Source organism: Notamacropus eugenii, chromosome 2 (genome assembly GCF_028372415.1).
Source record: "Notamacropus eugenii isolate mMacEug1 chromosome 2, mMacEug1.pri_v2, whole genome shotgun sequence".
NCBI lineage: Eukaryota > Metazoa > Chordata > Mammalia > Diprotodontia > Macropodidae > Notamacropus > Notamacropus eugenii.
Genome location: NC_092873.1, coordinates 55,913,533 through 55,936,772, shown reverse-complemented (window position 1 = coordinate 55,936,772; position 23,240 = coordinate 55,913,533). Strand labels below are relative to the sequence as shown.

General features: G+C 45.4%; 1 protein-coding gene across 1 annotated transcript in view; it reads left to right on the top strand.

The window, feature by feature from the left end:
- The window catches only part of SENP2 (SUMO specific peptidase 2), a 35,802-nt gene that overhangs the window by 6,084 nt on the left and 6,478 nt on the right, over window positions 1-23,240 (top strand). The window contains exons 4-14 of the mRNA XM_072640406.1: window positions 136-202; window positions 1,474-1,564; window positions 2,528-2,702; window positions 7,328-7,431; window positions 11,816-11,910; window positions 12,409-12,460; window positions 15,058-15,121; window positions 16,614-16,790; window positions 18,863-18,994; window positions 21,041-21,244; window positions 21,667-21,746. Coding sequence (XP_072496507.1) covers window positions 136-202; window positions 1,474-1,564; window positions 2,528-2,702; window positions 7,328-7,431; window positions 11,816-11,910; window positions 12,409-12,460; window positions 15,058-15,121; window positions 16,614-16,790; window positions 18,863-18,994; window positions 21,041-21,244; window positions 21,667-21,746 — 1,241 coding nt within the window. The remainder of the gene's footprint in view (window positions 1-135; window positions 203-1,473; window positions 1,565-2,527; window positions 2,703-7,327; window positions 7,432-11,815; window positions 11,911-12,408; window positions 12,461-15,057; window positions 15,122-16,613; window positions 16,791-18,862; window positions 18,995-21,040; window positions 21,245-21,666; window positions 21,747-23,240) is intronic.

Sequence of the window (23,240 nt, the reverse complement as noted above, 5' to 3'; positions counted from 1 at the left end):
TGATATGAAGTTTATTTATTTTTTTAAAAATGAATTCTCTAACCATAATGGTTTCTTTCTTGTTTTTTTTTGTCTTTTTTTCCCTACTTAATAGTATTTTATTTTTTCAAGTTATATTTCTTTTTCGTTTTTAAGGTATTTCCCAAACATTCATCTAATAAATTGACGAAATATGGACCCTGGAGAGATGTGCTCACATCGGGTGAGAGATATACCAGATGATTCTTTTTTCTTTTTCTAATTTTCAGTATATGAAAAGGAACCATTCTAACTAGTTTGGAGTTGTAGTTGGGGAGAGGAATGATATAAACCTCCCTTTAATTAGGGTTTCTGTTGAGTGGAGCCGCCTGCTCATCACTTTGACTGGGCTTGTGGCCAGTTTATCTCAGGGCCAAGCATGGGGACTGCAGCCTCTCTCCTTCTCTCCATATCATCCTGGGGCTAGGCTCAGCTAGGTGATGTAGTGGATAGAGCACCAGTGCAGGAGTCAGGAGGACCTGAGTTCAAGTCTCACCTCAGACACTTGACACTCCATTCACTGTGTGATCTTGAGCAAGTCACTAAACCCCAACTGCCTCATCCTGGTTCATCTCCATCATCCTGATGAATATCTGGTCACTGGATTCAGATGGCTCTGGTGACCTGCACAGCCCTCCTTCACTTAAAACAAAGCCAAGTGTCATCATTTCATCATATCATATCATCATTTCTCTGATGGCATGGTCATCTTTGGCAATGAAGGACAAACACACATACACATCATCCTGGGGCCAGGGACTTTGAAGGCTGACTTCCATAGTCTGTCTTCCCCTTTAGGAGATGGGATAATTTGTGGGGAGGTGAGATGCAGGGTAGAGAAGACCTGGAATTTGGAAGAAGCTTTGGACTCAGGATTATCTTTCCTCCAGCCTGCAGCACTCTTCCACCAGCTGGGTCCTGGCCACCCCTCTAGTCCTTCGATGATGGCCTGTGGCAGTAAGGTTGAGCTAGGCCTGTGCCAGTGACTTGGAGCTGTCCTTCTTGTCTAGGCAGCCACTTCTGATGACAATTAGCATAATTCTCTTAGAATTGTTTTGCATTCCAAGCATCACAAGTTGACAGCCCAGGAAGAGTCCTTGTGCCAAGAGACTGCCTCCAAGGTGTTAAGTGTTCAGAATCCCATGTTGGATGCTCTCTGCTGTAGGAGAAGAGAAGCTGAAGTTTCCATGGGAGAGCTCATGAGGGTCCTCTTTGGATTTGTTTGTTCATGTATTTCCCCAAAGCTTATTGGATGTGTCAGATCACCTCTCAGTGATCTTGAGGCTTCCTACTTATTTTTAGGGCCTGTCAGGTTTCCATCTTTGGAGAGGGGGAGGAAAGTTGCTGGATGCAGTTGAGAAAGCCAGAATACTTAGTCTGCTTTTCAAATACAAACTAGTTAAACTCCAGTTTCCTCCCCATCTCCCACACTTACTAACGTGCTTTTATTTGCAGATAAGAAACTACGTAATGGAGCAAGCAAACCTTCAAATAAAGTGAGTCGACATCATCCACATCATCCACGCCAAGTTATGCCTTCCTTTAGGTAATTGTTACCTTCTGATAATTCTGCTTTTCTGTGTCTAGAAATTTAACAGCTTAATTGCAGCACATGATAAGGACCTCTTAAAGTGCTTTCATTTTCTTGTTTCTCTTTTCTGATTGTTTAGGATGCTTAAGGCATCTGATAACATCTTTAAAAAGAGCAGACAAAAAGATCTTGCCTCATAGTCTTAGCTGGCAGATAAAAGACAAGTGTTAGGAATGAGAAGGGCACCCTCCCGGTGTGACCCCATGGCACTGCACCACCAGCCCTGGAGAATCTCAGGAAGGCCCTCAGAGATAGACAGTGCTTTCAAGAAAGAGAGGCAACTGCTTAGCTCTTTGCTAACCATGACAGAAAGTCCCCTAATTTAGTATCAGCTTGAATCCTTAAGTTAACTAAAAAAATATATTCTGGGTGTTGTTTTAATTGATGTCTCTGGTCTCAAGCTATACGCCAAAAGTCCATCTTTATTTTGGCTAAAATAATTGTAATGGTATACTTATGTGAACACATCTGAGCCTTGAATATTCCAAGTCCCCCCAAGTTCTGGATCCAGTGGAATGGGTGAGAAAATGCGCATGGGTTCTTGCAACTGGTCAGCCCCACCAGAAGGAAGTAGGAGTGACTCCAGTGGCCAGGATGGGGAGCCTCTGGCTTTGGAGAAGTTTGCTGCTGGTGGGGGGTGGGCATGCAGTGGGGCTGTGGCAAGACTTGGAAAGCTAGGAAGACCTAGGTTGGAGCCCCAGCTCTGCCATGCTCTGTCTGTGATCTGGACCTCTGCTTGTGAAGATCTGCAAAGTAGCATTCTGTGATGATTGTGCGAAGGGCTAGTGTGTATTTGGGGCATTGATACCTCAGGACTGCCTCTACCCGGTCTGTCAATGGGGCCTGCTTGTCTTGGAGCTTTCATACAAAGACCACGGGTGTTTCAGTCTTGCTGACCATTTCTGTTCTATCCAATAGTTTTCCTCGTAACCAGGAAGTTTATAACAAAAGAATGAGTGGCCGCCACTATGTCAAGTCTCCCCCAGACAATTCTCTGGCCTGGAAACAGCCAGTTCAGGACCGGAACCGTTCAGAGGGACACCCTGCAGAAACTGGCAGGGTTCTGAGGAGAGCACGCTGTACTGTGGAAGAGGCAAGTCCCAGGGATCACTTTGGGTCTCTCTTTGCTAGTGTTGGAGCAGCGAGGACCTGGAAGGTAAACTGTGCCTGCCTTCTTGGACGCCTGGACATTTCTGATAGCTCCTGTGTATATTTGCATTTGGCCAGGGTGCTTGTGTGTAGCCCATGTCAGAGGACGGAGGTGACTTCCCTCTGACCTTTCTACAGTAGGTGTTCCTCCCACTGAGGAAAGCACCTCCTGCCCTCCTGCACACCCCACCCCCCCCCCTTCCAGGGCCAATAGGGCCAGCCTTGCCCTTGCTCTGTTCTCATGCCTCTACAGGCCTTCTTTGGAAGTCACAATCACAGGATCTTAGAGTAGGGGAAGGGCCTTAAGAGTCAGTCTAATCCTCTCATCTTACAGGGGAGGCCCAGAGAGGGTCCATGAATTGCCCTAGCACACACAAGCAGGAAGGAGCAGAGCTGGGACTCAAACCCAGGCCCTTCGACCTCTTGAGACTACATGCACATTTGTGCTGCCTTCTCCCCATCTTGACCTCTTTCTTGCTTACCCTGTTTTCTTAGGGACAACAGCACTGTACTTGTGCTGTTTTCCTCCCTGCAGTCCCACCATGATCTTTAGGGGCTGTGGGATGAGTGTCAGGGGCCCTTCTGACACTTGGACTGCATAGTTGCTCAACTGCCAGGACCTCTTTAAATCCTCCACTGTGGGCACGCTATTTCAAAGATCTGTCTGCCTTCATGCCCCTATGCTTAGTGTCTTTGCTGATTGCTGCCTCTTACTCGTTCCCATCTTTACTTCCTTCAATCCTGCTTTTGAATCTTTATATCTCTTGGGCCTTTCTTGGGCTTCTGGCGTATGGCCCAGCTCTGAATTAACTTGCCTCTTCAGTCACGCCTTGACTTTGTGATGCCAGCGTGATTTTCTCATTCCCGGCTCGTCCACCCCTGGCCCCCCCCCCCCCCCCCCCCCCAAGCAGGTCCTTAGGTCTGGCAGCTCCTGCCACCTGGTAAGAACCACCTTTCTTCTCCCAAGGTTCTGAGAACCATTGGGGAGAGCAAGCCGACCTTATCCTCATGAATGTATAGTGTGTGACTTTACTGCTTGGCAGCAAGCCATTCCTTTGATGGAAGGAAAAAGAACTTGAGTGAAGCTAATTGGCATGTTGGAAGAAATCTAATGTTACATGCAGTGTTGTGTTGGGGGAAGGAGGGCAGCGCTTGGTCCTTGTTTCAGAGCTTTCTGTTTGGTGGTGGCTACTGTTCTTTCCATGTGATGGTGTTGATTCTGTTTCTTTAGATTGCCTGCATCTATGCCATTTTGCATCAGTTCACACAAGTCTTCCCGTGATTCTCTGCACTCTTTATTTCTTACAGCATAATAGTCCCCCTTACAGTCTGTACCACAGCTCATTTAACCATTTCTCAGTCAATGGGTATCTCTTGAATGTTGGACCTTTTTTTGTCATTGATCTCCTTGGGACACAGGCCTAGCAGTGGAAGCTTGAGTCTACTCTAAAGTTTTTCTGATTTGCTTGTCCAATCCCAACATGATTGTCCACCAACACTTATGAGAGATGGCTTAACCTCCCCTTTTCCTGAGAAAATTGAAATAGGAACTTGCTAAGTTCCTCTTTTCTTTTCATCAAAACTTAACAGTCATGCTCACCACTTGTCCTCTCTTCCTTCCTGCCTCACCACCCTTGACTGTAACTTCTAGAACACCATTGCTCTGCTCAGCTTTACCTTTTCAAAGGCACTGTTGAGTCCCTAATTACCTGTACTTTTTAGGTTCCAGCCCTTCCTTGTCCTCTGTAACATTTGAGAGACTTGACTGATTCCCTTCTTTCTGAATTCCCTTTCTCCCTTGACTTTTGAGAGATCACATACTTCTTATTTACTTCTTATTTCTCTAGTTTCTTCTTTCTTCCTGGGTTCTCATCCTGTTCCCACCCTTTAATGGTGGTTTGTTCCCTGAGGTTTTGTCCCTGATGTTTTGTCCCTCAGCAGCCTCATTTCTTGCTATGACATCAGCTAGTACCTTGATGCTGGTGACTTCCAGTCTTCAGTCTCCAGACCCCAGACCAGACTGCTGTTCTGAATCCAGCTGCCTCTGGGCTCTAGCCATCTGGATGGCAATGACCCTTATAATACAGTCTTTCCTTCAGCACCTGATTGCTGATTCAATTCCAGCTGAGATTTACAAGGTGGGGGGTATCCATTGCCCATACAAAATTTTCCACGATATATGGAAAGAAGAGGTTAGTTTAGGGATGTCTCCATTGTCCATTTCTGTAAAGGTAAAGGGAATAGATCATCCAGTGACAATCACAGGCAAAAAGGCTCTCTTAGTCACTACTGGTAAAATTCTTGCCAGTCCTCCTTGTAGGCTGATCCTTCACCTGGAAGATGGTCATCTACCTGAGAGCCAGTGTGGCTTCAGAAAGGGCCGAGGAACGGTCGATATAGTGTTTGCTGCCCAACAACTCCAGGAGAAATGCCAGGAGCAGAACAGATACCAATACACAATATTTGTCAATCTAACCAAGTCCTTCTGTACTGTCATTTGTGAGGGCTGATGGAAATCTATGTCAAAATTTGGTACCTGGAGAAGTTCAGTGTTATACATCAATTTCATGATGGCATCGTTGCCTGAATTCTGGATAATGGTTGATGCTTTTGCGCTTTCCTAGTCACCAGTGGAGTGAAACAAAGCTGTGTGCTTGCTCCCATGCTTTTTAGCATGATGTTCTCAGCAGTGTTTTCAGATGTCTTCAATGAGGATTGATTTTTTCCACGCTGCTTTTGGCGTAACTACTAACACCAGGAAAACACAGGTGCTCCACCAGCCAACACTGCACCATCCATATGTGGAAACATTGGTTACAGTAAATGGAGAAGTTTTGAATGCTGTGAATAAGGTCACTTACCTTGGTAGTACACTTTCCAGGGATGTACACATTGACAATGAGGTTGATGCACACGTTGCCAGAGTTAGCTCAGTGTTTGGGAGGCTCCAAAGAAAAGTTTGGGAGAGAAGAGGTATTAGACTGACTACCAAACTGAAGGTCTACAGAGCCATTATGCTGACCTCATTGTTGTATGTCTGTGAAACATGGACAGTCTACCAGTGCCATGCCGGGAAACTGAATTGCTTCCATTTGAATTGTCTGAAGATTACCTATCAGGATAAGGTACCAGACACTGAGGTCCTTGCTCAAACTAAAATGCCAAGCATCAAACTCTAATGCAGAGAGCAGAATGCTGAGGGGCTGGCCATGTTGTTTGAATGCCAAATGTGTGTTTGCCTAAAACATCATTTTACAGAGAACTCTCACAAGGCAAGTGCTTATCTGAAGGTCAGAAGAAGCCATACAAGGACAGTCTTAAGGTCTCTCTGAAGAACTTTGGAATTGATTGTGTGACATGGGAGAACTGGCACAGGCCCAGTCAGCCTAGTGTGCCCATAGAGAAGGTGCTGTGCCCTATAAGCCTGACCTGTGGTAGAGCATTCTGAGCTCGTATTGGTGAAATCAGCCACAGGCAAGCACATTGTATCTTGACTCTAACATAGTGATGTTATTTTGGTCCTCTTTGAGAATGAAGGCCAACCACTTAGCCACACTCAACTTCTCCCAAATTGAGTTCATTACATTTCTCTTTTCAACCTGGTTCTGATTTCTCTACCTATCAACTGTATCACAATTCGCTTGTGTTCAACATATTAGTATTATCTCTCCCTCCCCTTTTGTATTCATTTTATTCCCAAATCTTGTCAATTCCGTCTCTGCTACATTTCTCTCAGCTGTCCTCTTTTCTTTCTTCCCATTGCTGCCCATCCCCAAGTTTGGACCTGCCTTGGCTATTCCAGTGCCACGCCCCCAGGTCTTCCCACTCCCTCCTCTCTCCTCTCTAATCCCTCCTTCAAGTAGCTTTTCCATGAATCTTCCTTAGGTATGGATCTGTTTTCTTGGTCTTTCTCTTCTACTTCCCTCCTTGAACCTCTAGGCTGTGATCAGACCAGACTCCTTTCTGCCTTTCTTTGTTCCTGTTATCTGGGTTGGGAGTGGCCGCCTTCTCTCTTCTTTGTCTCCTGAGTTACTGGTCACTTTTAAAGTCCAATTGAATGTCACCTCCCTGACATTTTCTGTCCTATCCCCTACTCTTTCAGACCTCACATACCACTGTGAAACTGTCCAGAGCACTGAATCTTATATTATTTAATTTTAATTCATTTATGTTTGTCGTCTTCCGGTTAGACACTCTTCATATTAGTCAATCAACAAGCATTTTTTTAAGCACCTGTCACATGCTAGACCCCAAGGGACACAAGATACAATGATCCCTGCTTTTGTGCAGCTTTTGCAGATGAGGAATCCATAAAGTCAGGGCCTGGGTGTCAGTCCCTAGAATGGTGGGCATTCGTCTTTAACTTGGTGCTTAGTTAACGTTCATTTAACATGGTGCCCTACAACGGCTTTGGACAGTGATTTGGATAATGGCTCTGTAGGCCCAGAACAACTCAGGAGCCGCTGCCTACTAGGCACAGAAGCCAGGTCCTTGCCATGGATTGATTTTTTGCATATAGGCCAGGCATTTCTCTGTTGGATTTTGTCAGTGTTCCCTTCCTTTTCCCAGGGTTTTCAGAGAGAGGAGAGAGAGAAGTATCAAAGGCTGTTGCAGCGACTTAAAGAAGGATGCCATGGAAACTGTCTCCCTCCTGTCACTGGAAACCATCATGGGTAATGACAGACTGGCGGGTTGGTGGGGCTGTAAGAGGGAGGCAGCCAGGTGGGACTGGGTGGGGAAATGCCTGAGGAGAGGCTATATCACAGGGCGAATCCGCTGTCCCTGTCCAGGGGCTCACAGACTCTAGTCTTTCCTGTTAGGTTTGGCTCTGTACCTAGAATTCTTTGCTCCCACCTAGACGCAGGGCTCATTTTCTGATGTTCTGGTTACGAATGCTCTGAGTGCTGAGTTCTAGTCCCGCTTCAAGTTGTCACAAAGCTGGTTGACCATGGGCACATCACTTAGCCTTTCTGAGACTAAAGTTTCCTTAACCACAAAATGCAGTTGATAATAATATCAGTGCACATGTCTCAAGGTAGTGCTGAGAATCCGACAGACTGAGGTGTGGGAAGTACTTGGCAACTATGAGCTGAGACTCACTGTATCAGTGTCAGCAACTGTCTGAAAACAGTTTCTGATTATAATTTATCCTATTATAATAGGATTTGCCAAGATAATGAATAACAGACATGGGATTTTTAGAATTTGTTAAATTTCAAAACATTTTGGGGATTTGGTAAGATTACTTAATTTCTTTAAGTGGGGGATTGTGAAATTTATTGGAGTGTCCAGAGAAATCTAGCAGTTTCTCAAATTCCAGCCTTTATCTTTTTTTGCTTATTTTTCTCTCCCTTTCAGGTTAGTTAACAGGCATTTATTAAATGCCCACTATGTGCCAGGCACTGTACTAGGTGTCCTTATGGAGCATGGCCCCCATTCTCTTTGGGAGACCACAGGGCACAACAAGTACATTGATGAGTTTGTATAAAGTCCTGAGGGTTATCAGGAGAATCTTTATGGAAGGGATGATGGCTGAGCTGAGTTCTGAAGCAAGGTGGAGTCCTGAGGCTGAGTGTAGGAGGGAGGGCAGGACAATCTTTGCAGTGGCACAGGGAGGGGAAAACGGAGTAGTGTGTGAAGTGGGGATGGGGTATGTGAGGTGGGTGGAAAGGTGAGTTGGAGTCAGCGTGTGAAGGGCTGGGGTTGACCTTGAAGTGGACTGAGCCAAGGTTAGCCATGGCTAGCATTATGCTTATCACTTTGCAAGCTGAAGAGAGAATAAATTAGAGGGGCAGGGAAACCAATGAAGGGACAGTGGCAGTAGTCCAGGAAAGAGATGGTGAGGATTTCCTTGGTGTGGTGGCCATTTGAGTAGAGAGAAGTGGGGGGAATAGACAGAAGGGCAGCTGACTGGATGGGCTGAGGGCAAGTGAAGGGTGTACATTGGTGTGATTGGAAGACTGATGGAACCTCATGAGAAATAGGGAAGGTAGACAGGTTTTGGAGAAGTGATAAGGAGTTCTGATTTGAACATCTTGATCAAAATGTTAAGTAAGCAGTTGGTGATGTGTTGTAACTGGCTATATATCGAGATCTTGTAGAAGTCTGTCTAGATGATCATTGAACTCATTGGAGATGGTGAGGGGTTGTTGAGAGGAGAGAGAGAAGAGAAAACCCTGGACAGAACCTGGCAGGATATGGCAGACAGTCCTACAAAGGAGACTGAGAAGTAGAGATCAGATAGGAGGAGAACTCAGAGAAGATTGGGTCACAAAACCCCAGTGAATGATCTAAGAAGAGAGAGTGGCCAGTGGTGTTGGAAAGGTCAGGAATGATGGGGATTAGGAAAAGACCATCAGATATGGCAATTAAAGATTATTAATGATTAAAATGATTAATGAGTTTGGAGAGAGCAGTTTCAATTAAGTGATACATTTGGAAGTCAGACTGCAAGAGTTTGCAAAGTGAATGGTGAGAGGGAAGGAAGAGGTAGCTGTTGGTTCTTAGGAGCTTGAGTGTGAAAGGAGGAGAGATAGATCGCATAGGTGGGGGTAAGGGAAGATTTCTTAAGAATAGGGGAGACCTGGGCTAATCAAGTAGAGAGGGAGTAAGAGTAAAGATAGGAGGAGGGGGTAATGGGGGCTGGGGGCGGGGGAAGGGCAACATATTGGGTGACACAGGGAATTGGATCAAGGGTATAAGTAGAAGGATTGCCATCAAAGAGAAAAAGGAAAGAATGGGGAGCGGGGTAAGGTCAGTAGGTTGTGAGACATTGAGTAAGTGGAGAAGAGGGAGCTCTTTTCTCCATAAAGTGTAGGACCATGTTTGATGAGAAGGGGGGAAGTTGAGAAAAAGATTTGGAGCAGCTGTTGTGAGGAGTGGTATAAAGATTCCATTTGGGAGGATTGAAAGGATTGCCTTGCTGTAGTGAAGGCCCAGTAGAGGCTGTAAGGTCTACATTTGTGATGCACCCAGTCAGTATGGCTGTGTAACTTCTGCCAGTTGTGTTTAGCAGCACACGAATGGCAACGGAGTAGGCAGATGGTTGAGTTTCTCAAGGACGAGTGACGAGGGATGTGGGAGAAGAGGATAGCGTATAGAAGGGAGGAAAGTAAAGCCTGAGCAAAGGGGATGTTGGTCTGGAAGAGTCCTGGTGGGGAAGGGGTATCAGTGTTGGAGAGGAAGACTGTGGGAGCCTAGGCTTGAGAAAAGAGGAACAAAGATCTTGAGGCTGATGGGTAACTGCCACCAGTAAAGAACTTGGGTAGCTAGGATGACCTCCAAAGGAGTGGAGTTGGCTGAGAGTTGGTGGCTGAGGGCCAAGATGCTAGAAGTAGCTGTGGGGAAGGTGCTGATTCCTCCCACTAGAGGGGAGTAGGTGCAGCCAGGCAGATACAGTCATGGTGGGGTGCTAGGAGTACCAGAGGAGGGAACTCAGTTAATGTTAGAAGGATCCCAAAGAAATTCAAGCAGAACTGGGCATGGGAGGTATAGGGCCCAGAAGGTTGAGGGAGGTGGGGGCAGGGATGTAGAAGCTATCTAGATAGGAGGTGACCTCTTTGACTCTTGAGTGAGGTGGAGGAGCTGTGGGGATGTAGAACGTGATTAAGGGAGACATTCATTCCTGATTGGTCTGATGATGGTTCCCCTGAGAGGTTGAGAAGTATGGAAATGGCACTTGTCATTGTCATTAGGAGGGAATGAGCTCTCCAGGTACTGCGAGGCAGCTGCATGTTGAATTGGAAGCTTGGGCATCCCCCTTTGTGTGCTTTCCCTTCTCTGCAGGGTCCTTTCTATTTTGAGTTCTGAGAATTCAGAATAAGAATGTTTCTCCCTAAGGTTCTATCCCAGGAATTTGCAGCTTCCCTGCATGGAGTAAGCCAAGGAGAGAACTACGACTTGTCTGTCCTAATGATGACAAGAAGAATTCTTCTCTTGACCTTTTCTCTCAGCCAGGAAGAGAAATAGAAAGTTTGGAAGTCTTGTGATCTTTGTTGGAGAAGTGAAGGGGTGGAAGCTGGGGCCCAGAGGCCTGGGGAGGGCCGGGGAGGTGCTGAGCAGCGGGGTCTGTAAATGCTGTTGCAGGTGTTAGGTGCAGCCTGACAGCTGACACTGGATTCGACTCCAAAGCTCCTATGGGTGTGAAATGCCATATGCAATTTGAAATTGTGGTCAAACAAACTGTTTTCTTATGGGAATTTTGCTTGTGACCTGTGCAGTTAGCAGGATGGTTTTCTTAAGCTCCATTTTGATTATTTTAAAACGTTTGGTAGTCTAACCAGAAATCAGAGAGTTACCTACATAGTTTGACGAAATTTCACGGCCTGCTCTAGGTGCTGTTGAGAAGAGAAGAGCCAGGTTAATGGGTTGTGGAGTCTGATGTAACAAGAATTCCTTTGGTACCTAGCACACTTAGCCCAGATTTCTCAACCACTTCTCTCTGTGTAGTAAAAGACAAGATATTTTGAAGTATGCTGTAGTTCATTTTTAGTAGGAGAACTCTGACATTTTCTGCTAACTCACTAAGTTCTATTAAATTTTTAGGTTATGTAAAAGACCTTTAAAAAAATTTTTTTTAAATTTTGTTTTTGTGAGGCTATTGGGGTTGAGTGACTTGCCAAGGGTCTCACAGCTAGTAAGTGTCAAGTGTCTGAGGCCATATTTGAACTCAGGTCCTCCTGACTCCAGGGCTGGTGCTCTATCCCCTGCAGCCCCTAGCTGCCCCAAGACTTTTTTTTAATAATATTTATTTTAAAGTATTTTGTTCCATGACATTTTTATGTTACCAGTATTATCCAGGTTTTATAGTTACAGTAAGACTAAGAGATTGACTTGCCCACAGTCACTCAAGTGTCAAAACTAGGGCTTGAAATTAGTCCTTCTGTTGCCCTAGCTTGCTCTGGCCATTAGCCTGGGCCATGTGACTTCTTCTGTTCCCTTCTATGTCTCTGGGGCATTTTGTAATACCTGTTTAGAGAAATTTGCTGAGCAGAAAATGAATGAGTGTCATGGCCCTTTCTTGTGTTTCTGATGTTCTGAAATTTTGCTGTTCCTAAGTTCTCAACGATGTCATGTGGAAGCAGTAAGGAATGGTGGCTGGGGGGAAGACCAACACCTCGAGATGAGAGCAGGTCAGCTTGTTCCAAAGCAATGTGAGTCCTCGTTTGTGGCCTGGTTTTACAATCATCTACTTAGTTCATATTAGGAGTTCACATTTCCTATTTCGTAGAGTCTTAATTTGAAAAATTATGTATTATGAAGGGCAAAGGACAACATTTTGAAACATTAAAGTGTTTAGAAAGAGGTGATGAGGGGAGGGGGGAGGAGGAAGGGGGAGAAGGCGCCTCTTTGTTACCATCCCCCAAATAACTTTTGGAGATTTTCAAATTGTCCACCCTTCACCAAATGGCATGGTTTCTATTCACAGTGAAGATTGTGGGTAAAAAATGAAGGCCTTTATTATTAGGTACCTTGTTTTGTGAGAATTGACTAATAGTCATTTGAAATGCTGGTCTCAGCCTTTCCTGAGAGTCAGCAGCTTGATAATTTAGCAGCCCTCTCAGCTGAAAAGTGGGGGAGGGGGGGAGTGTGTGTGTGTGTATTTCACTTTTGATCAAATTTAATCTTTGCCTCATCTTTTTTCCTTACAGACAGAGTTACTGAGTCATTGGGTCCTGTTCGTGTCATGAGAAATGAGAAGAGGTAACTAGCTGGTGGCTTCTGGGTGCTTTCAAGAAATGTTTTTTTGTAGTGGTTCTATTTAAGAATGTGGCATTCTCTAGAAATCTCGAGACTTCCTTGGATGGAAGAATGAACAATGTGCTTGGGCACCTCTCTTGAGGCAGAAAGTCTAAGCTCATCATTCAGTGTCACAGTGTGACAGAAACTGGCGAATGTTGTTTCCTTGAACTTACCCTGCCATTGGTTATCCTCACTCCCGTGCTGGGCTCCTCCACTCTTGCCTTTGTTTGGAATTGCTGTAGGATCTCCCATCCCTCATGAAGGTTTGCATGGCCACATCTCAGACAGCCCATGCAGGTGGTTTGTGCCCCTCTCATGGCGTTGGTCCTGTTCTCCTGAGCTCTACCTCTTTGATGGGGCCTTCCCCATTCTCTTCCATTTCTCACAGAAACTCCAGTGGGCATATGAGCTTCTCAGGGTGGCCCACTGCTTCCCATGTGCAGCCCGCTTTCCATGCAGTGAACCTTCCACAGTCTCTGCCTCTTGGTCTTCATTTTGAGGAGCCCATAGGCCCTCTGTCCCATTTGTTCCCTGGCTGACCTCCTTTTTCAGTGCTTTGTCTTTCTGAGATGCCCTTTTAATGTGTTCTTGATTGTGACGTGCTGCAGCCTTCTGATGTGCATGTTGTATCTCTATTATCCTCTTGGTTACCTGCAATTTTGATTCTTGTGAGACTTTGGTGTTCCATATTTGCAGGCATATGGTGTCACTGGGAGAACATTGTAATTCACATGAGATGAATTTTCCATTAAGGGCAACTTGAGATCATTAAAAGTGCCATGTAATTTCCCAAACGAATCCCTTGGCTCTCATCTCTTTTCTGGTCCTGGCTAATTCCCTGCCTGTGGTGTGTGGCCATGGTCTTGGTACTGCTGGACTGGCTCATTGGACTTTGTGTCCATTTGCATGTCATAATATAGACAATAGGCATTCTTTATTTACTTTTCTTTTTGCCTCTGGATTGTGTCACATCTCTAGAATGACTGAGTCTCATTGAGGAGGTCTTGTTCTGGGACAGTGTGCTTAGCAATGTGTCACCCACAAATAGGAACCTAGGGAGGACTATACTCTTGATGCCCAGGGAAGCCTTATAGTTAGACTTGGTTTATGCCAAGACTTCCTCTGGCATTTTGCTAGCAAACATCTCACTCTTTTACATCTTCCTTGATGTTAATATTCAGAATTTTAAATATGCTGGGAAAAGTAAGACAGACATAGGGATTTTTGTTTGTTTCTCTTTTTTGGTGGGAAAGTTCTACTCTCAATGGCAAGGATCCCAAGGCAAGCTCTGGCAAGTTCTGCTTCTCATTTGGAAGGGCTTCCCTTTGCAGCTCCAAAGCGACCTGTCTGCCCGTGATCCGAGATGCAGTCTGGCCAAATCTGGAGAGGCTTGTCATGGACAAGGCTGCAGGGTGATGAGGTGGTCAGACTTCTACTTTCTGTATTGCCAAAGGGAAAACCCATCTCTGAATCATAGACCCTTGAAGTCAGGGAATTAACAAGACTATATAAAATGAAGCTGTTTTGAGCACCTGGGATTGTAGATTGAGCGTTGGGAGGAGCCCAATTCCCTCACTGTCATGGAGAGAAAACAGTTTACACTGTGTGCCCAAGGTCCCATAGGGAAGCGGCAGCATTGCCAGGCTTTGAACTCCAAATGCCTGTTCTTTCTGTTGTACTACACTTCTCCCATTTAAAAAAAAATGCTTTCTTTTTGTTTTTCACACCTAATTCATTTGACGATCTCCCCACTTCACTCCTCCCAACCTGAATTTACTCGTGACAGAACAAAACCAACTGACCAGATGATTGGGATGGATTGGGATGTGGGGTCTGTTGACTCAGTAACCAGAGGAGGGAGATGCTCCATCACTTCTCCGGAACAGAGTTGAGTTATTGCCATCCATTTGTGTTCAGCTGCTTTCTTGAAAGTTTTCATTCACATTACAGTAACTGTTTGTTCTCCTTGTTCTGCTTGAACCAAGGAAAGAGCCCTGGACTTAAGAGTCAGGAAGATCTTGAGTTTAAATCTAGTCTCAGACACCTGCTCCTCGATCCTTGGCAAGTCGTTTAACCCTGTTTGCCTCAGTTTCCTGAACTGTAAAATGAGGCATATGGCCAGGAGTGGGATTGCTTGGTTAAAGGGTATGGACATTGTAGTCTCTAAAAAAATTCTTTTCCCCCAGATTGTCATCCAGAACAGCAGGGTCATTGAACAGTTTCCCCAGCAGTGTATTCATGTGCCTGTCTTACCACAGCCCAGGCAGCATTAGCTTATTCTTGTCTTAAACCTTTTCTTCTTTAACCGATTTCCGGGGTTGGAGGTGAAACCTCAAAAGTTCATTTAGTTTTCATTAATTAGTCGTTTTTTCACATTGTTATTGATAATTTGTTTTTATAATCTCCTCTCCTTATTTGGTTAGGAATTTTCCCCCAACCATAGTTTTGAAAAGTATCACCTTTCATTCTTTTTCTCTAATGTGATTTAAGTCTTCTAAAAAGGTTAAAAATTGTAGAAGGGTGTATTTATCAGTAAAGTTGATGCTTTCTATTTTCAGGTATTCTAAGGCAAAAATTCCAGAACCTGAAAAGACAAATGGACAGAGATTAGAAAATGAAAGTGTAAGTATGAAACTATTTTAATTCTTTTATTTGAATAATATTAGCTTTTTGGTTCCGACCAAAAAACAACCCCAGAAAGCTGTAAGACTTTGTAATACTTCAAAATGGGTTCTCTGAGTCCAAGGTTTACCTTTTAATATCATCCATAATTCCGTTGTTCCCATTGTGTTCTTTTGGTCACAGAGGAGAGAAAACCCTCTTCATCATGCTTTGGGATTCTCCTCTTGCTGATTTGGTTGCCTGGAATTCAAGGGTGAAGCAGGCATGAGTGAGCATCTCCTCTGCCCATCCTCCCAGGGTTATTGGCCATTTCACTTCTGGGGAAGGAGACGAGTTGCACCCCCAGAGGAGATGTGGGATGTCCTCAGAGGAGGCCCCGGTGGACTTTGCTTTGGGAGCTAAGGTTTCTGACCTGCTTCAGGATGTTAGTATTCTGAGGCTTCTCTGAACAGTACATTTGGTTGGTAAGCAATGTCCTAAGTAATTAGGAAGAGTGAATTCTTTGTGTCCAAATGAGCTCAAGAGACTCAGCAAACACTAATGATTTCAGCAAAATATTTTGTAAAATTAAGGAGGAGGAAACTAAGATGACCTTAAGTGTCAGGACATGGGGAAAAAAGTTCCTAAATCTCCCTTTCCTCACATGTGCTCCTTGAGGAGAGGGGCTATCTGACATTTCTCCTGCTGTCACTAGTGCTTGGCATAGATTTTTGTTTATTAGAAATCCAGGTCTTGGTCACCATGGGCTCAGGGAGCCTTGGCTCTAATTGGTCAGTGGTAGTTCTTTTGACCACTCCTGGTTTGGTCATATCAACCTTCCTTACTCCCCCCAGACATTGCTAGGAGGAGTTTTGATCACCAATTACCCCTCCACCCCCCATCCCTGTTGAGGTGCTTTCCTTTGCCATTAGCCATTAGCCATACTCACCTGGTGAGTATACTCCACAGTGCAGATAAAAAGTAAATTTGTGTGACCACAGCTCAGTACCCTCCTGAAGCTGTTGGCTGTTGTTTAATATCGGAACAGGAGCAACCAACTGGGCATCACTCCTTGCAGCTGAGGTAACCTGTGGGTGACTGGTGGCTCTGTAGGAGATGGCAGCTGAACACCTAGAGGCCTGGTGGAAGGTGACCTGCCCACCACACTTACTCATGCCCACAGAGGCCACTCCCTAAGGAGAAGAGAAGCATTCATTTATCTTTGTGAAATTCCTTATTTAACATAATGGATCTAGTATGTGGCCCAGCAAGCTGATTTGGCCCTTCCAGCAGAAGTGGACATTGGCACGGTTGGCAGGGCTGCATGGCCCTCATAGCGATAGGCAAGCCCATGAATGGGGAGGAGGATGGAGCTACAGGATAGGCTGGTTTGGCTTGTTCTCCTGCTTCTGTGCTGCTTTATGTTTCAGAGAAATCCCTTCTTGTATGTGAACAAGAGCTGCAAGTCTAGCATTGAAAATAGTAAAACTGTCAAGCAATTTTCTTTGAACAGAAGAGGGAGCAGCAGCCAGAGCCTGATCTCTCAGAGGAAGTGTCATCCAGACTTCGTTTGGGCAATGGGAATACCGCCGTGTTCAAGCGGAGACACTCTGGGCTCGAGATGAAAGAACAGCAGTGCTCAGTCAAAGAGAAGGAAAAGAGCCCAGAGGAGCCCCATGAACTCACCGAGGTACTGGCCGTGTCCAGCTCACCTGGTCCCCTGCCATCAGGATATTGGAAGTCCCTCTGGTTGGTCAGGCTTTTCGGGCAAGGTTGCTTTGAATGTCTTTTGGTTGGTAAAGTTAGACGAGATTTGTCAGAGGGAGACATTGGGCAGTCACTTGAACCACAGAAATCAGGAGGGATTGTGGGGATGGCTTTGATGATTAGGGCCAATGTGACTACCTTTTGTGTGGCAACAGCTTTTAACTGTGGGGAAGACAAATGGGCCCCAGTTTTTAGAGGTTAACTCGTGTTGCTTATCATCTTTTTGGTGTTCAGATTGAACATGCTGGGGCTTTTTAGATGAGTGTAGTTTATAAACATAAGTATGAAAATTATAAAAATAAGCTGAGGTTGAAGCAATGAGCCTAATGAAAACTCTCTTCTTAGACTCATCTAAAACAGTCTCCAAGTGCTGGTGGTGACACACCCCCTCAGATTTCCTCTCCTTCCCAGAATTCTAGGCCAGGCAGCAGCCTCCCTGCTCCTAATCCATCACTGACTCCTTTTGTTCTTTTCTTTGAAACAGCTGTCAGGCTCACTCTTCTCTGTTTGCACAGCCTCTAAAAGGCCCAGATCTCCTCACCTGAGGCCTCTCAGCTGAGTTGGTGCCTCCTTGGCCCCTCCTGCAGACAATACTGTCAGATGGCTGTTTTTTCCTAAAATATCATTTTTATCACATCTATCCCTTTGAACATACACTTTTCATGCTGGTCTTCAGAGTTCTTCATCATAGGCCCAGCCTCTCCCCTCTCCAGTCTGATTTCCCACCACGTACCCTCTCTAGCATGGAGGCTTGTTTTCTTCTCTACCCATGGGGCCTGTGCTGTCCTAGTGCCTTTGCTTGTGATGGCCCTTGTTTGGAATCCTTCCTATCCTTCAAGGACTAACTGCACATGGGGTTCCCCAGTTAGCTTAGCCCATGCTGATCTGTCATCTGAACTCCTCTGGCACTTGGGTTCCTGGAATCATAGGGCTAGAAGAGGCCCCACAGCCCATGTGGAGGCTTAGACAGATAAGGAGACTTACGCTAGGTCACACAGATCAGAGAGATGGGTGGGGGAGAACCAGGACTCTCTGGCCCCCCCCCAGCAACCTCTGGACTGGGAAGAGAACATCGTACTTGGAGAGTCTATCACTGAGGGCTCCTGCAGGGTTTCCTAAGGTAGCTTTATGGTAAGATGCCCACCATAACCTTGGGAACCTGAGCCCAGTGTTAGACCCAGGGGAGACATCAGTCAGTACTGGTGGAACTGCTGCATCATGGTGTGATAAAAGATGTAAAAGAAAGAAAATAGACTGGGAAAAGGATCAAGTCCCAGTACTTAGCTCCTTGTTATCTGTGCAGTGGGAGGAGGCACCAGCAGAGAAAATCAAGATTTATTTCCCTGGGCTTCCTGGTGCATTTTGGTAACTTCTGTCAACTAGGAATACACATCCTGTCCAAAAATCCAGGCCCCCCAAATCAGGACCCTTGCCTAGGTTTCCACTTCTTTCTTGCATCCTGCTTACATTCTGCTCATTTTCTCCATGCCTAGAGTGCACAGCAGAGTTCCACTGGAAACAATTGCAGTCCATCTTTTTCCCATTAGGGTGCAAGGTAGGGAAATCATTAAGGGTTTAAAGGCAGGACTGGTACCTGAGCCTTATCGTAGGCCCAAAACCTCAAATCTTTATCTCTTTCAATTTCTAAAGGGCTTCCTGTAGAGAATGGGTGAACACAAAACCTATTGGTTTGTCAGTAAATTAGTTGAGTTGCTTGGGGGTGGGTTAGTTGAAGCTAGACCATATGCATATACTCTACTGACTTATTGTAGCCATAAGTCAAATAATTGAACATATTTTCTCATCCAGTGGTAATACTGCCGAACACTTCGGGTAAAAAGATTCAGATCTTACTTTTTTTCCCCACTTAAATCAGTAGTCAATATGTGTATTCTATTAAAATTGTGTTCCTGAGAGTTAATTACAATGAGTTTGCCTAATTGATGTGATAGTTCCGTGTTGTTAACGTTGTAAACTCTGGCCTTTATATTTCAGGATATGGAAAAAGAGATTAATAGCGCCCTGGGCTGTGGCCCCCAAGATGAGATCCTGAGCAGTGCTTTCAAATTAAGGATCACCCGTGGGGACATACAGACCTTGAAGAATTGTCACTGGCTCAATGATGAGGTCAGGGTCCACCCCCACCCCCTTTGGCCTGTCATCATTCTATAGTAGTTTTGAAATACAGATTTTTAAATTTTATTAAGAAAAAAAAGCCCCCACACCAAAGGATCCTCTCATTTTACCTGAATGAATATAAACACTATGCCTGCAGGCCTGCACAGCCACCAGGCTGGGAGGAGCCACTTTGGGTCAGAAAATTCAGGAATGGTGACTGGTGCTGGTGCAGCTGCCACTGTCAGGCTTCCTGTTCACTCGCCCTCTGCTGTCCCTTTCAGCTTCCCTTTTCACCCCCACGCTGCTCATCTTTCTTTGTCCTTTTCCAGCCGCACTTCTCCACTGTTTCTCCTTTTTGGCTTGTGCCCTTTTCCATCTGGCTAGTAACCAGACCAGTTTGCCTAAACTGGTAGACTGACCAAAGTTTCCAGGGGTCACAGATGGAGAAAGGGGCCTCAGGGCTCATCTGGTCAGAGCCTTCTTTTGTAGATGAGGGCATGGTAAATGGACCTGCCCTGGGCCAGTTGCTTCTCCAGTGCTTTGTGCCTCTCCCTCCTGGGCTCTTTTGCTGGGTCACTGTCCTACTTCTCTGTGTGAGTGGGGCTGGTTCCCATTTAGGAGCCCCAGGCACTGTCCAAGTGCTGCTTCTCTTTGGGGTTCATTGTCCAAGTGTGCAGCTCATACCTACATGTCTAGGTGATGATCTTGCTTCTGAATCCCACACCTACAGAAATGAATGATCAAGCCAGAATTTACTAAACGATGACTGTGTGCTAAGCTCTGGGGATAAAATAGCAAAGCAAAAGAGTCCTGCTGCCCAGGAGCCCTGCTTCTAATGGGTGGACACCTCATGGAGGAGGTTTCAGCTGGAAGTCGTGGCAAGGTCCTCTGGTCCTTTGGGGGCAGTGGCAAAGCAGTTGATAAAGCATCTTTGAAGTCATCCCCATTGAGGAAACGATACCTGTTTCTGATGTCAAACCATTGGCTAGTGCCAGGACTTTGTTGGCATCATCTGCTGGTTATTTGTGTGTCTTGAATGCATCCCAAATTTAACAGATCAGAAACACCTCATTACCTACCCTCTGACCCTGCCCCCTTTCCAGACTTGCCTCTGTCGAGGGCACCAGCATTCTTTCTGTTAAATAGATTTACAAATGTCTGTCATCCTAGACTCCTGGTCCCTTCTCCTCCATAGCACATTTCCCCTTTTCCCACACGCACAGCCCCCCTGGCCTGGCCTGGCCACCTTGGTCTTGCCTCCAGCCTTGCTCTGTCAAGGTGATCTGACACAGAGCTGCCACAGGAACCTCTTCAGCCTGGCCTCAGACTCCCCTTGCTGTCATTTCCTACTCTGCACTGGCCTCTAGCTGTTGCTTGCCTAGGCTCTCCTGAATCATGTGCTTTCTCCATTTTGGTGCCTGGAAGTGCCGCGTCCCTTCTTGATTTTCCTACTGCTCCATGCCCCCCTTTGCACTTCAGACTTGTTTGGGTCTGCTCCATGGGAATGCCTTGGCCTGGATCCTACCTCTCTCTCTAATCCCTCTGCCCAACACTGGGGCTTGGCCTTGGAGCTTTGGCTTTGTGGGCTGGACTCCTAGCACAGAGAAGGTAGGGCCTGTAATGAATTGAATTGACCTGAACTTTTTATGTAACTTCTTCCCATTCTGGAAAATCTAGGTGGATTCAGAGAGTACAAAGGAACAGTTTGTGATTTTTTTTTCCTCGTCTTTTTCCCAACACTTTTCCTATCACATTTGTCCTCTTTCACGTTTGGATGTGTGCTTTTTCCGTATCTCTTGCCTCCTGTCTGCCCCTTTCTGTGAAGACCTTTCTTCCCCTGCCCTGTCATTTGCTCCCATTTCTGATTCTCTTGCCTTTTGGATCCCTGTTCCTTCACACCTTCCTCCCTTTCCTGAGTGGGCCTTAGTCAAGGCTGAAGGCTTTTGTGGGACTCCTGTGACGTGCCAGGCTTGGCCCTAGGCTTTCACGTTGTGGTGGGAAAGCGCCTTTCTCCAGTTTAAGCTTTTCCTGACCTCCCTTTTTGGTGTTTTATAGATCATTAATTTTTACATGAATCTTCTGGTGGAGAGAAATAAAAAGCAAGGCTTGCCAACACTTCATGCCTTTAGCACATTCTTCTACCCCAAGCTGAGTACTGGTGGTTACCAAGCAGTGAGGAGATGGACCAAAGGGGTGGACCTCTTTGAACAAGAGCTTATTCTGGTGCCCATTCACCGCAGGGTACACTGGAGCTTGGTGGTGAGTTGAATTTATTTTTAAAAGTACTTTGAAAGCATTCCCTTAGCTGCTTTGGTCTTAATGTATTGTGTATGATAGAAACCATTCCCAGACATTGGAGGCCAGAACTGTGTGCTGGCTACCTGCAGAAGAGATGCTTTCTGTAGAAAGTAAACAGTGACCACTGCCACTGCCAGAGACACACATTCTCTCTTTCCTTCCGTGTCATAATTCATTTTATTCTGCTTTGTTAAGCTTTGGCCAAGTAGAAAATGTAATCCTTGCTTGTGACAAACTTAGCTGAACAGGAGGCAGGATTTTTAATATACTTGAGGGGTTTTAAGTTTTCTTTATTCCTTCAGAATTGAGTGAAGTTTTCCACTTCAGGTATGAGTAGGACCAGGGGGTTTCTTGTTTTTGATGTGTGTATTTTTCCACTTCAGGTGATAGATATGAGGAAAAAGACTATTAGGTACCTGGATTCCATGGGACAAAAGAGCCACCGAATCTGTAACCTGATGCTGTGAGTAAAAACCGTCCTCCTGCCTTCTGGGCCAGAAGGGTGAGGATGCCCCTTTAGTAACAGTGCTCTCTTTACCAGTTCAGGCCTCTTCCAGCCTGCTAGATGAAAAATGCCTGAACGTTTAGTTTCTACTTAAATCTGAGAAACATTGCCACATACTGGTTTATCTTGCGTTGTGTGCTAACTCTAACCCATCACCAAAACTCATCAGACCTGAATTAAATGTGTTTAGAATTACAAAGTACAAAGTTCTGACTGTGGAGGTTTAACCAGGACATGGTCAGGCTAGTGCTTTCCTCAACTTCCTGATGAATGATTGTGCGTCACTCAGGCTTCATCCAGGTCCTTAGCAGCGCTCAGATCAGCCTTTTTTCTCGGAAGAGACATGTCTTGTTTAAGGCAGTGTCCTCTTATGGAATACATAGTTGAAAATAGTGTGGGTAGGCAGGTATCACTGCCAGTAGCTGTGGACATCAGCTGGCATAATGGGTCTTTCTGAAACAGGATTAATTGTCTTGATGGTCACCCTGATGATCTCTTGATAAGCACATCAGGAACAATGACCTTGGAGAACGCCTCTCCCTGCTTGCACCCAGCTGTGCTTCTCCTCTGGTTTTCCTCACGGCTGGGTGGAGAGAGGTCCTTTAAAAAAAAAAAATTTACTTAGTATTTTATTTTTCCCTGGTTACATAGAAAAACAATTTCTAAAACTTTGAGTTCCTAATTCTCTCCCTTCTTCCCTCCCCACCTACCTCCATTGAGAAGGCAAGCAATTTGATAGAGGTTTACATGTGTAATCATGCAGAACACATTCATAATAGTCACATTGTGAAAGAAAACATAGACCAAAAAACCTCAAGAAAAATAAAGTAAAAATCAGTCTGCTTCAGTCTGTATTTAGACACCATCAATTATTTTTCTGGGGATGGATGGCATTTTTCATCCTAAGTCCTTCAGGGTTGTCTTGGATCATTGTATTGCTGAGTTACTCACAGCTGATCATCTTACAATTTGTTATTACTTTGTACACAGCACATTTCATTTTGCATCAGCTCATGCAAGTGAGAAATGTCCCTCTCACAGATGCTTGGGGATCTTGGCTCTGGGCCATATACCTGAGTGAGTAAAGACAAGAGTCACCAAAATGACGCTTTATCATTTCCCTCTCTACTCTGACCCTTGAGCCATCAGAAAGTGGAAAGAGCATGAGAGAGTACCTTGCTGTCTTCCTTCTGTCATGACTGCCAGGGCCAGGCAACCTTGACTTGAACAGTCACATGACAGGGATGCAGCATTTCCCATTTTTCGACAGCTGACTCTCAGAACGTGCTCCCAGCTGACACGTGAAGAAATTCTCAGAAAAGAAATGCAGCTTGCCCCAGGGCCCTTGGCTGGTGGTTCTTTATCTGGGCCACTCACCAGTACACCGGGCTGCTCCTCTGGTCCTTATTTGACATACTGTCTGGTGTAGCCCTACGTTGTGCCTCCTGGAAT